At 38.3% G+C, this 12709-nt stretch overlaps 1 protein-coding gene across 16 annotated transcripts in view; it reads left to right on the top strand.

Annotated features, from left to right (window-relative positions):
• Window positions 1–12709, top strand: part of FBXW7 (F-box and WD repeat domain containing 7) — a 295965-nt gene that overhangs the window by 240223 nt on the left and 43033 nt on the right. For 15 of the 16 annotated variants that reach the window (XR_010601814.1, XR_010601815.1, XR_010601816.1 and 12 more), the window contains one exon: window positions 11258–11340. Coding sequence is in view for 13 of the 16 variants with exons in the window: in XM_005307367.5 (XP_005307424.1) it covers window positions 11258–11340 (83 nt within the window). In the remaining 3 variants the exon portion in view is untranslated. Of the gene's footprint in view, window positions 1–8346; window positions 8563–11257; window positions 11341–12709 lie in introns of those variants that run through there. The other variant, XM_008166085.4, reaches the window with a different exon arrangement.

The following is a 12709-nucleotide window of genomic DNA, read 5'->3' as shown; positions in this document are numbered from 1 at the left end:
CTTTAGTAAATGGGTAGAGCGTGTCCATGTTGATCATGTTGATCAATTTTCTCTGTTGTGGCTGAGAACTTACTACTCCCACAGTGAGTTAGCAGATTTATAGGGAGAGGCAAATCCATGGTTTTAAGTGGCTCCACTGTGCAATTTTTGAATCCACATAGCAGTAGTATCCTCTGCTTGTTTTTACCCTGACAGTACAGGTGCTAACTTATTTCCTATAGTTGTTTATTCCTTTAACAGCTATCTTAAATCTTCCATGTATATCCGGCATGTGCCTTTTTTCTTTCTCATGAGATATATTAGAGTAGGAGGAGTTAAGTCTCCTAAGACACATGCAACTTTGTTCACATCTGACGTATGAAGTCAGCTCAGGACCACTTTGTTTTCATAAAATACACAGCACTGCAGCTTAATGGATAAATAGTATAAATGCCAAGATTTGATGGGCAGAGTTTAAGATGATTAGTAAAGCTAGTTTAGTTGGGAGATACTAAAAAGAAGTAAAGTATCGGAGGGGTAGCCGTGTTAGTCTGGATCTGTAAAAGCAGCAGAGAGTCCTGTGGCACCTTATAGACTAACAGACGTATTGGAGCATAAGCATTCGTGGGTGAATACCCACTTCGTCAGATGCATCATGCTCCAATACATCTGTTAGTCTATAAGGTGCCACAGGACTCTTTGCTGCTTTTAAAAGAAGTAAAGTTGTGTAAGGACTCAAAGTACTTGTTCATGAAAGCCACAGAGAACTACACGGAAATCACAGCTAGATAAGAAAATGTACATTTTGGGATAGAAGCTATGCCTTCCTCTGTGTTTGGGAAGATCCTAGTACACTTTGAGTCCTATTACAGTCTAAATAATGATACATAAGAAAGCAAAAAAGTTGAAATACCAAATTGATATTTGTGAAGAAGTTGAAGGAGCCCAGATGAAGTCTGTCCTTTTGAGGCTATGCACCATTGTTTATACCAGACTAACCTTTGTACTGTTTTTGGCTACAGAACAAAAGGAATTGTTTCCCCTCAATTCAGCTTGGTCTTGGCATTTTTCTACTGAGTGGTCGTGTGCCTCGTCAGCTCTCATTGTAGCCAATGGGAATTGCAGGTGACTATCTCATAGGTTCATTCCTTAAAGTGCACTGCATCTGTTCTTTCAAATGCTCTGCTGAAAAGCTTAATGCCAACCAATCTGGCAGAAGCCAGAATCCACTTCATGCAAGAGTTTTCTTTCCATGCTCCAGAGTTGTTGCCCCTGGATCTGGCTGAGAACTTGACCTGGCTCAGAACTAGAAAAGGGAGGCTGGCAGATTTTTTGAGTGGATTTTATTACCATGTCCCTATATTTTTCCATTAGGCCACCCCATCAGGCTATGACCACTGTAAGAAAAAACATACAAAGGAGAAGGAGATTTAGCATAGTGGGAGCTGGAGATTTGAAAGAATTCTCCTTAGTGAGATATTTAAAAAAAAAATCAACTACCTCATTTGTTTATTTTTTCCCTCCATCTTGTTAAATATCCCTCTGAAAGGATCATCCTATCTTCCCAATGGTGGTCGCCACTGTCACAGTTCAGGGCCACTACAGCTGTATGTCCTTTTAGTGGTTCAGCAAGGGCATCCACTTTCAATTTCAAGCTCCTTTGCTGTTGCCTTTCTACGTGGAGACCCAAGTGTCTCTCCATCTGACAGGAGTATTCCCAGGCTACCCAGTTCCCTGCCTTCACTATGTATTTTCTAGCAAAAATATTCTGCCTAAACAGATCTGCTTGCTTTCTCTTCAGAGACTGATAATTTATATCTGCAGAAATCAGTTAACACAGAGTTCTTTCTAAGCAAGCCTACTTTATTCTTAAGGTAAAAAGCATTACAGAAAAAACATACTTAAAACCTTAAAAGAACCTACACACATGCTAATAAGTTTACGAGGCATCACCCCACCTTAGGGTTGTTGTTTTTTTTGTGGTTACAAGTTCATCAGAGTTCATCACACTCTTACTTAGGCCAAGTCTTTCCAATCCTTCCGTAAGGATTGAGGCCCTCCAAGACAAACCTGTCCGTTTGCTAGACCAGGGGAAAAGCCTGGGTCAGCTTAAAACCCAGGCTTTTATCCAAAAGTTGTAGGGGGGTTCTGTTATGGTTTGGGGTTTAGTTTGTTGGTTGTTTTTTTTTTCTCTCTGTTGATCTTGGAGAATCCACTTTGAATTAATGCATATGTATATCTCCATGGGGGAAGGGTGGCTTCAAAAATGGATAACAGAGGAAGTTCATTAGCATCCTCTCCTTCCTACTAAAGAAGATCCATACAATGCCACAACACCACATATACATTTCATTTTAATACAATGTACCCTAAAGTTATTAACCCTAAATTCAATAAGATTTAGCTTAATTCCGTACAATTTATCCTAATTCCATACGATTTGTTCAGGATATTTTCAGTTTTTCATAACCATATCCAGCTTAGTTTGTCCTCTAGAATATTGAAACAGTTTAGGGTCTGTCTGCTTAGACTTTTCCTTTTGCTGGGAAACTGCCATTTTGCATGGATAGTTTCTTCGATTACTTCCTTTCAAGTGACGACAAGCTCTTTTTGGAGAGCCTCAGTTGAATGTATTTTTGCCAGGCTTAGCATTCTCAGATTGTTCAGCCTACAGCTCAAAGATGTTAATTACCGTATTTTCCGGCGTATAAGACAACTGGGCGTATAAGACGACCCCCAATTTTTCCAGTTAAAATATAGAGTTTGGGATATACTCGCCGTATAAGACTACCCCTCTTCCAACGCACACCAAATAAAAATTAAAAAAACATCAGATTTGATTTCAATATGGTAATTTTAATTCAAATGCTTATGACATGCAGGTACTTAGCAGGAAAACTGTCACTTATAAACATAAGGCTGTTTGTCATCAAACATGTAAACATAAAACGGTGCAAGTGGATTAAACTTTTCCTAATTCACTCTAAAGCTGAAAGGAAGGATAAGACAATAAACCCATGGGAGCTGCCATGCTGTTTGTTTTCTAAGCTGTCAACCAAACTGGAACTGATGATGATAGGAGGAAGATAACAAACAATAGAGAGAGAGCAAGTGCCGGGCAAGTCCCTGGCGAGTTAGCAACGCCCATCATAACTGCAAGCTATGGTATTTTTACAGGTTTTGCTGGCATGACAGTTTCCCTTTAAAAGCCTTCAAAATCCTCCTGTTCGTCATCTGATATCATAAGTACATCAATGACATCTTGTGATACATTTGTAAGGCAGTCATCGTATGGATCGAATTCCGTATCAGATGGTGTGGTCTCAGCTTCAGCTTCCTCTTCATCTTGCCACAAGTAGTCGTCCTCCATACCATCTAATGAATTTGATATGCCACACTTCTTGAAAGACTTGATTACTGTTTCTGCATCAATATCATTCCAGGCTTTTATGACAAACTTGCACAAAACATCCAACTGTGGAGCACGCATGTTTCCTCCTTTTGTGAATGACTTTTCACCGCTAACCATCCATTCATTCCACTGTTCTTGAATGCGATCTTTAAATGGCTTGTTTAGGCACACATCCAGTGGCTGTACCAACGATGTCACTCCTGCAGGAATAACTGCCACATCTGTGTTTAGTCTTGCAAGCCTTTGCTTGGTGCTGGGAGTTAAATGAGCCCTGAACATATCCCACACCAGTAGACTACATTTTTGAATAAGTCCACCTGGTCGCCTGCTCCATACATTATCAAGCCATAGCTTTACCCCTTCTTCATCCATCCAGCCTTTTTCATTCACATGTACAAAACAACCAACAGGGAACTTGAGTTTCGGCATTGTTTTTCTTTTAAAAATAATCATTGGTCTCAGTTTGGCGCCATCAGCTGTGCATCCTAGTACCACTGTAAAACTGGACTTCTCATGTCCTGTTGTTTTAATTAAAATTGTTTTTTCACCTTTTTGATGGACAGTTTTATTTCCAACCATATCAAAATTAATTGGAGTTTCATCCATATTTCCAATACTACTTAACGCATAGCCATGTTTAGTGCGCTGTTGTATTACGTATCGATGGAAACTATTTACTTTGCTATCAAGATCTGCAGGTAATTTTGGGGCAATTTTCGTCTTTTGCCTCAGTACCATATTATGCCTTCCCATGAATCTAGTACACCAGGATACAGTGTCCTTAAATCTGTTGCTGTGATCTGGGTTAGATTTGGCCCACTGAAGTGCAAACAAACGTATTTTATTTCGTGTCACTACATAACCGTTTTGGCGATGCTCATTCACCATGTCTGCTACATGTTTTTCGAGTTCTGGCCAATGTGGGGTGCCTCTTCTTAATGCACACTTACCCCTTGGCATACTCTTTAATGCTTTTTCATTTGCTTTCCAGTCCCGAACCATCTTTTCTGTTACTCCATATTGTCTTGCAGCAGCGCAGTTATTATGTTCCATGGCAAAGTTTACAACTTTAAGTTTGAAACTGGCTTCATATTTCTTTCTTCTTGCTGATGGAGCCATGATGGGGTTTTGACTGTTGGAAATTTGTATACTGTACTGTATGTACTGGTGCTATACTGTAGGAACAGGTACAGATACTGGTGCTGTACTGTATGTGGTACCCAGTATACAACAGCGATGTACCTTACCGGCGATTGGCTGGTTGTTGTATACAAAGCCTGCTTGGATTGGTCAGCTCTCCCTGCCTGCCCAGCCCTCCCTGTCTCCAAGACTATCAGAGCGGTAGCGCAAACACGCCTCTTTCACCCGTCTGGCCCGCCCTTGTATCCTATTACCTCCTTCTCTGCCTCTCAGATCTCGCACATGCGTGCCTGTGCCGCTTCACAGCAGTCCTCAGGAGCGAGATCTGAGAGGCAGAGAAGGAGGTAATAGGATACAAGGGCGGGCCAGACGGGTGAAAGAGGCGTGTTTGCGCTACTGCGTGTTTTTCTGGGCACAGCGCCGCTCTCTCTCTTTTTTCCATACCCCGGGCGTCCCGGACGCCTGCAGCTTGCTCCGCCCTTGCTGCTTTCATACGGTCGCCGCATACGGCGGGGATGCGGCCGCGGCCGTTTTTGAGCTCCCCCCACCATATGTGGTGACCGCAGATTCTCCAGTCCAGCTTGGAAGTTTCAGCACCCGCCCTATAAGACGACACCCGGCGTATATGACGACCCCCGACTTTTGAGAAGATTTTCCTGGGTTACAAGGTAGTCTTATATGCCAGAAAATACAGTACCTTCTTTAACCTAGGCTCAAAGAATTCCACTGGGAAAATTCTTTCCTGGGAATCCATGGCAAACTTGATTTACTTTGATTTGTAGAATTCCCATTTTGCCACAGACTTCGGGCAAGTCATTTTAATCTCTGCCTCAGTTCCCATCTGTAAAATGAGGATGATGCTTTTCCATTTAATGGGTGTTGAGAATAAATCAGTGAATACTTGGGAGACACCTAGATATACAGTTTAGGGGCTATATAAATACATACATAGAAGATGGACAATAACAGGATGCTGTTCTGGCACTGCATGTCTTTTCTGAGGCAGAACTTCTGTGGTACATGGAGCAGGCAAGCAGAGCTTTGCTCCTTGACTGACATCTCTAAACTTTCTTACCCTCTGTACAGCAGGAGGAGCAACAAAAGAATTGTTCAGGAGTTCTAGAATCATTCTCCTGAGAGGAAGCTGGAAGCTACCTCATCTCTTTCAGCCAGGTGTGTGAGGGGGGACAGGGGGTAAGGGGGCAAAAGACTCCCAATTTATCAGATCTCTTCTAACTTTAACTGATAGGAAAAATGGAAATTCCAAGCAGGCTCAAGGGAAAGTTCTCTCCTAAAAATTCCAGTGACATCCCCTTGGGTTGTCATCCTACTCCTGGGGAGAAGTAAGATTCTCATCTAGGCATTGCCCCTGGATTTTGCACTGCACCCCAAAATGTCTGTAATGCACTTTGGCTAACGGACATCTAATGAACTTTTGATTATACAGTTCTCCTTAATGGTTACAGAAACTCACATTTCTCACAAACTGGAAAAAATATATTTTGTACATCCTTCCTGTGCCAATGTTGGTGCACGGGATGGAAACCAGTCCATTCCATTCTTCTCTGTCATTTGCTGCTGCTTCCTTGAGATTGGCTCTTCTGCCCTCCCTGCAAATGGTTCTTCTTAACATTTCTCTTGGATACCCTCATTTCCTCACAATAGTTGGTTTTCACCTGACAGTTTCGTGTGGAAATCTGTATGTTGGCATTCAGAGTACATGCCCCAAATACATCCAGAGCGTCCTTCTCATTCTGATGGAAAGAACTGGTTGGTGGTATTTCAGATCTCTTCGTTGGTGCTGAAGTCTTTGCAGTCAATGTTCAGAATCTTTCATAGGCACTTATTTTGGAAGGCGTCTAGTTTTCTGTCTGTTTTAGTAGATTTCCAACTCTTGCCGCCATATATTAGCCCCGAGATTGTTTAAATTGAAAATTCTCAGTTTTGTTCTAGTGCTGTATATCTTTGATTGCCATACTATGTTGAGTTGCCTGTCCTATCGTTAACATCTCATTTCCTCTTAAGGTCTCCTTTGGTTAATATGGTGCCGCCCAGGTAGATGAACTGTTCTACTTTCTTGGTATTTTTGCCTTCTAATGTGATGTTACTGGGTTTCAGTAATGTTTGTTCTAGCATAATTAATTTTCAGCCTCATTTGGCTTGCTATTTTTGCCAAATAGTCTGTCTGTCCATCTCTTTTGAAGGGTGTCTCTGGATAGCACAGTATCATCAGCAAAGTTGCTATACCAGTGTTTGTGTTGCTAATACACGTCTTCATTATCTACGGCAATGCCAAACAACAACGGAGATAAAATGCAGCCCTGTTCCATGCCAGCATCCACATTGAACCACTCTGTTGTCTGGTTGTTCACCCACACAGAACACTTTGCATCTCTGTACATGGCCTTGATGATATTGACAATTTTAACTGGGATTCCACAGGATTGAAAAATATTCCATAATATATGTAAGTGCAAGCTATCAAATGCCATTTGAAAATCAAAATATTTGATGAAGAGGGGAGCTTGCCATTCTATACATTTTTGTATGATGGACTGTTAGTGTAAATATCTACTCTACATGGGATGTCTTGGGCCTGAATTCACCCTGTTCTTCTCAAAGGTTTGCATCCTCTGCCTCTCTCATCCTGTGCAGAAGGCTTTCCCTAGAGCAGAGAGTAGTATAGCTCCTCTCCAGTTGTTACAGTCACACTTTATCTTATAATGAATTCCATGTTTTCACTGGTCAGGTGTGGTCTCTTCTTCCCAAACTTTTTTGACCAGCTGTATCAATTTTGTTAGGATAGTTGTATCAAGTAATTGTAAAACAAAAAACGTTGTTTAGAAAATTGTGTGTGAAACATTCAAAGCTTTCCTTAAGATTTTTCTAAATGTGAGAGAGAAACCATCAAACGGTTTGTGTGTGGACACCAGCAGCAGACATTGAAGCTTTTTAATGTTTGGGGGGGGTTCGTATAACTTCAACTAATTTTGAAAATAGGGAGATTTTCTGGGAAGAGGATGTACAGAATATTAAAGGTGCACTGGGAGGACTGCCTTCCAAGGAAAACCTGGACATACTCTTGAATTTTACAGATTAGCCACAACAGTAATAAATATTTTAATCCGTATTACATAATTTTCTATTTTAAAAGTTGCAAGTGTTAAATTCGCCAAACCAGTTTATTGTGTAGCAAACAGAATATTTCAAACATCTTTCTGGCAAATAATATATTTCAAATTATTTTAAAATTAACTGCACTTTTTAAGTACTAATTTGTGTCCACTGAAAGTCCAGTTAACTCGCCGAGGGCTACACTATAAGTGTAATTAGTGGCAATGAGCTTGCTTGCTTCAGCTGGAAAAATCTGAAGCATGCTGCACTTTCAAATATAAAAAAATGGTTTGATAACATTCTACCAGCCTCCAAGGCTACTTTAAAAAATGTTTTATTTTTCAAAGAAAAGATGAAGACAAGTTTGAGGAGGGGAATGTTGGTGTGGGGGCTATTTAATTTCCTGTTCAAGTCCTTCCTGTACTCTGTGCTTACAGGCTCCCCGGAGCTGAGCACCATATAATTGATGTGCAGCCTGCATTGCTGAAGGTTGGACTGCACCATTCCGTGAACGAGGGAAGATGTAATCTGATCCTCTGCTGCTAAGGGAGGAATCTGTTAAGTCAAGGCTTTGACAGGCCATAGTCTCCTCCAATAATCTTCCCCCTCTCTCTCATTATTCCCTCAAGTTCTACTCCAGCAAGCTGCATGTATGTATGTGTCCTGAGAAGCGGTTTGATACTGAGCTTCATTTGCCTTTACAGTGTGGAGTTTTGTTGCTGGTTCTGCTGCCTAATCTTCCTTTTCTGACGTGCCCGAGCATGTCCACATTAGAGTCTGTGACATACCTACCTGAAAAAGGTTTATATTGTCAGAGACTACCAAGCAGTCGGACACTCGGGGGCACAGAATCACTGAAGGGGAAAAATACAGAAAACATGGGTTTCTACGGCACTTTAAAAATGATTTTTTACAAAGTAAGTAATCTGTTTTTTCTTGTTTGAGAGAGTATGTGTGTCTGTCTGTGTTAAGGAAGAAAAAAATCTGTATCATCAGAGATGGCTGCAGTATCTTCTCTTTTTGGTGGGTGGCTGGATGCCTGGCATTCTATTCTACACGATGAACGAAGGCAAATAATGAAATGGCTAAATGAGATGCGAAAAGCTTTTATTTTAGGAATCTGAATAAGAAGTGAAATGTTGATCTGAGAATTTACCTTCAAATAAACTGCTTGACTTTCAAAATGCAGCTCATCTATACGTTAACCTGAAAGCACTTTATGCATAACTGTTCTTTAGTAAATCTTCTTTCTGTACCTTACCATTTCTCTCAGGCTTATTTTATTTTAATTTTGCTGTGAATGTACAAAAAGGTGGAAGTAATGGTGTTGATATTTACATGTAATGCAGTGAGCTGTAGAAGACTTTGATACCACTCTGTGTTTCTGGTAATGATGCAGAATACAGTTTGATATTTTGACTGCAAGATCAGTTATTTCAGTAAATCAACACTGTCTAAAGGACTCTAGTACTTATATTCACAGAGAATTATTTCACAAGGATGTTTGCTTGGGTATTTCTGATACAAGTTTTCAGTTGCATAAAAATCATCTTGAAGTCTAAAATTTATCACTAGAACAGTCTTCTGGAAACAAAGTTTTATCTTAGTATGGTAAATGCAATTGTGTCAGTTAATTTACTTGGCATCCTGTGAAGTGCTGAAAGCACATATATGTCACTAAGCTGATAAGAACAGATGAAAAAGTTTGTTAAAATAATTGAGAAAACAGGAAATTGGAGATGTCATTATTAGGTAAATATAGGACTGCATGTTGATTTGAATATTTTCTATGCTCTTGTAGAAGGATAAATGAATATATCTGCCTATACTGTTGCTGGTATTCTATTTCTTATACCTAACAATTTTTGCTTTTGAAAAAGTAAATCTCTTTTTTTTGAGAGAGAGGAAACTAGAAGATAAATATAAGCATTGGTGTGAGGATATTCTCTCAGGAAAATCAGTTTAATTTTTAACTGAGATTAAAAACTTCCTATAACATTAAAATACTTCCTTACGATTCCTACTATAAGATTTCTCTAGTATGGTGTTATACTAAAACAAATGAGATTTATGCCTCCAGTGGTTTTGCTGTCTTGCTCCTGTACAATGATAAAAGATGGTCTCCATTATTCTCAGTGTTGATTAGAACAATTTGGGGGGCAGTGGGGGAGGGTGGGTCGGGTTGGTTCTTGCATTTGGGATTTGTTATGTGTTTTTTTGTTTGTTTGTTGTTCTGTTTAATGTGTTTATGGTGACATGGTTATTGTGTCCCACGTGAGGTATAGGCAAGAAAACAAGGTTTAGCTATAAGGCAAGCTGTTTTTCTTTTTTAATGAGTATGTATAACCTTAGTAGTCCTTTCTTTTAATTACTAATGGAACAAAATACAAAAGCTTTATTGAATGTTTATTAAGTGACATGTAAATGTCTGAGTATTTTGAAGGAAAATGTTTCTAATGCAAACATTTTTTATAGCTATACAGAATCCAATTCATTTTAGGAGGGAAGACTGGTACAATAAATGGTTGAATCCAATCATAAAGATGAAATTATAACATCTGCAACATTTTAAAAAACAGAGAACCACTTAGCATTATATATCCTAGATATCAACTTAAAACCATTCATTTTAACAGATTAAATTAGAGAAGCTAAAAACCCTCACAAATATTTAAGGTCCAAATTGATACACAGGTAATTTATACATTCTGCAGTTAATAGCTGTTGTTGCTCTACTAATGGCTAAAATGTTTTCCCTACAATAAAAACACATCTTTATTTGGCATAAAATGACTTAGTTGAGTCCAAAAATCTGTGGTTGAAGATTACCAGCATATGCAGCAAGTAATCCCTATTTGTTTGGCTGGATGAACATGCCTTTCACTGGTTTCCATCTCTTTGGTAATTTTTGCAGACTTGCTTCTCCTTTTAACGGCTGCCCTGCTCATTATTTGTTTTTTGATCGTATCTAATTGTGGGTAACATTCTAGGCTAGATTTATTCTTCTTCATTCTACCCCTTTTTGTAAAAATGTCAGTGTCCTCTTTAAGTCATTTCGTTTTAGTCAATGTCATTTCATAAATGTTTGAAATGTTAAATTAAAAATGTTAAGATGAGTCATTTTTAAGTATGTGACATTTTTTTGTCTTAATGCCTAAAATATACATTTGGTCTACAGTGCACAGAGACTACCCAAAATGTAACCCACTTCTCATTTTCAGACTTTACAGTTATAATAGCTATGAAACTGAAATAATAGGGATGGAATTCTTTCCAGAAACTTCACAAAGATCAGTTTTTTAAATACACCTTTAGATAGTTATATCCAAATAAAAAGTAAGATAGTAGTTTTAAGTATATGTAGTCCCCAAAGTAAAAATGTTATAACACTTTAGTCATTAGATACTTATTCATTAAAACTATTTCACATTTTGTTACTTCTAGTTGTAAACTAGACCATTATTTTAAATTATTTTATTAATGGAGGTTTCTTACGAAAATTCAGAATTAAAGTAAAAGGAAAAATGTGTTCATTTTAGATATTACAGACATGATTTATGCTGGTCATACAACTAAATCTTTGGGGTTTTTTTTCCCCTCCCCACCTTGCAGATGAAGAGAAAGTTGGACCATGGCTCCGAGGTCCGTTCTTTCTCTCTGGGAAAGAAACCCTGCAAAGTCTCAGAATACACGAGGTAATTAAATGTAATAACATGACCTGGTCATGATTTTTATGTGTACATCCTGTCTTTCCAGCTGCTCAACCTGAATCATAGCTCATCTTAAATGTTAACACTAGAGAAGAGAACTGGTGGTATTATCCCTATTAGCATGTAGAGTTCAGGTGGTTAAAATTATGGAAACTGAAGTTGAGTTTCAATAGAGTAGCCAAAGTTGTATTTCTTCTCTTGAGGTTTGCTTTCAATTTCTAATATATTGCCCATCTCCAAAGAGCTTTCTACAGGGCAGAAGCATCCCTCAAAATAAAGTGTGAAATCAATACAGTTTTAAAAGGGACTTAATGGTAAGAACTTCTAAAAAGAAAGGCTTTTACAAAATATGATCAAATGTATCAATTTACTAAGGCAAGTGAAATACTTGAGTGGAAATTTATGTAGACAGAATTGAACATATGATTCTAAGCAAATTACAAAAAAATGCTTGCTACCTACAATATGGTATTACTGAGTCCCTATTCTTCTCCCTTACTCATGTTGATTAGTATGTTAATGCACAAGTAGTTCCATTTATTTCAGTGAGATTCCTTGCAGAGTAACATAATAATCAACATGAGTAAGGGAGCAGAATAGGGCAATTTCTGAATCAGCAAGTATATTTTATTTGCTAAAGATAAGATTTTAAATGTTCTATATGCATACATTACAGTATGCTCAGTGTTTCCTGTAGTTGCCATAACAACTAGATATAATTGTTCTCTGATGTCCTGCTACATTCCATCATTTTGGAATTTGCATCATTGTAAAACTTTTCCTGCTACTTTCCACTTAAAATTGGCTTAGGAAGTCAGTTCTTGAATACGTCACTGTGGATGTATCTTAAAAGTGTAAATTACATTTTATACATCTCTCCTTTTAAGAGGGTTATTGCACAAATGAAAAGTTCAGAAAATGTGGGAAATGTTCTGTGTTTGGTCTTTGATTTTGTAAATGGCAACATTAAAGAACAACAGACCTTATCTGATTAGTGAGCAAATATAACCATTCTGACTTCCAGATCTCTCTAGTTGGTGTATTATTTTTTTCAATTGTTCTCAGTTTTCTGAACTCATGCTGCCAAAAACCTGCCTCTTTCTGTAACAGTTCCTCACATAACACAGTCCTTGGTGTTCACAAAAAAGACAATTCAGTAAAGTATACTGTTTGTCAAAATATATGTACTTGTTTTCAGAGGAATTGTTGTTACTTGTCCAGCTTCCTAGAACATGCGACTATGTTTTAATAGAATGAAAACAAACATTCAGAAAGTTCTAAACACAAAAAGAATAAAGTATGAACAAAGATTATGTTTAATCTGATTGCAAAGGAAAAAGATTTTGCTTTTAGT

The sequence above is a fragment of the Chrysemys picta genome, chromosome 5, assembly GCF_011386835.1.
Source record: "Chrysemys picta bellii isolate R12L10 chromosome 5, ASM1138683v2, whole genome shotgun sequence".
Classification (NCBI taxonomy): Eukaryota; Metazoa; Chordata; order Testudines; family Emydidae; genus Chrysemys; species Chrysemys picta.
This window is presented reverse-complemented; position numbering and strand designations above follow the sequence as displayed.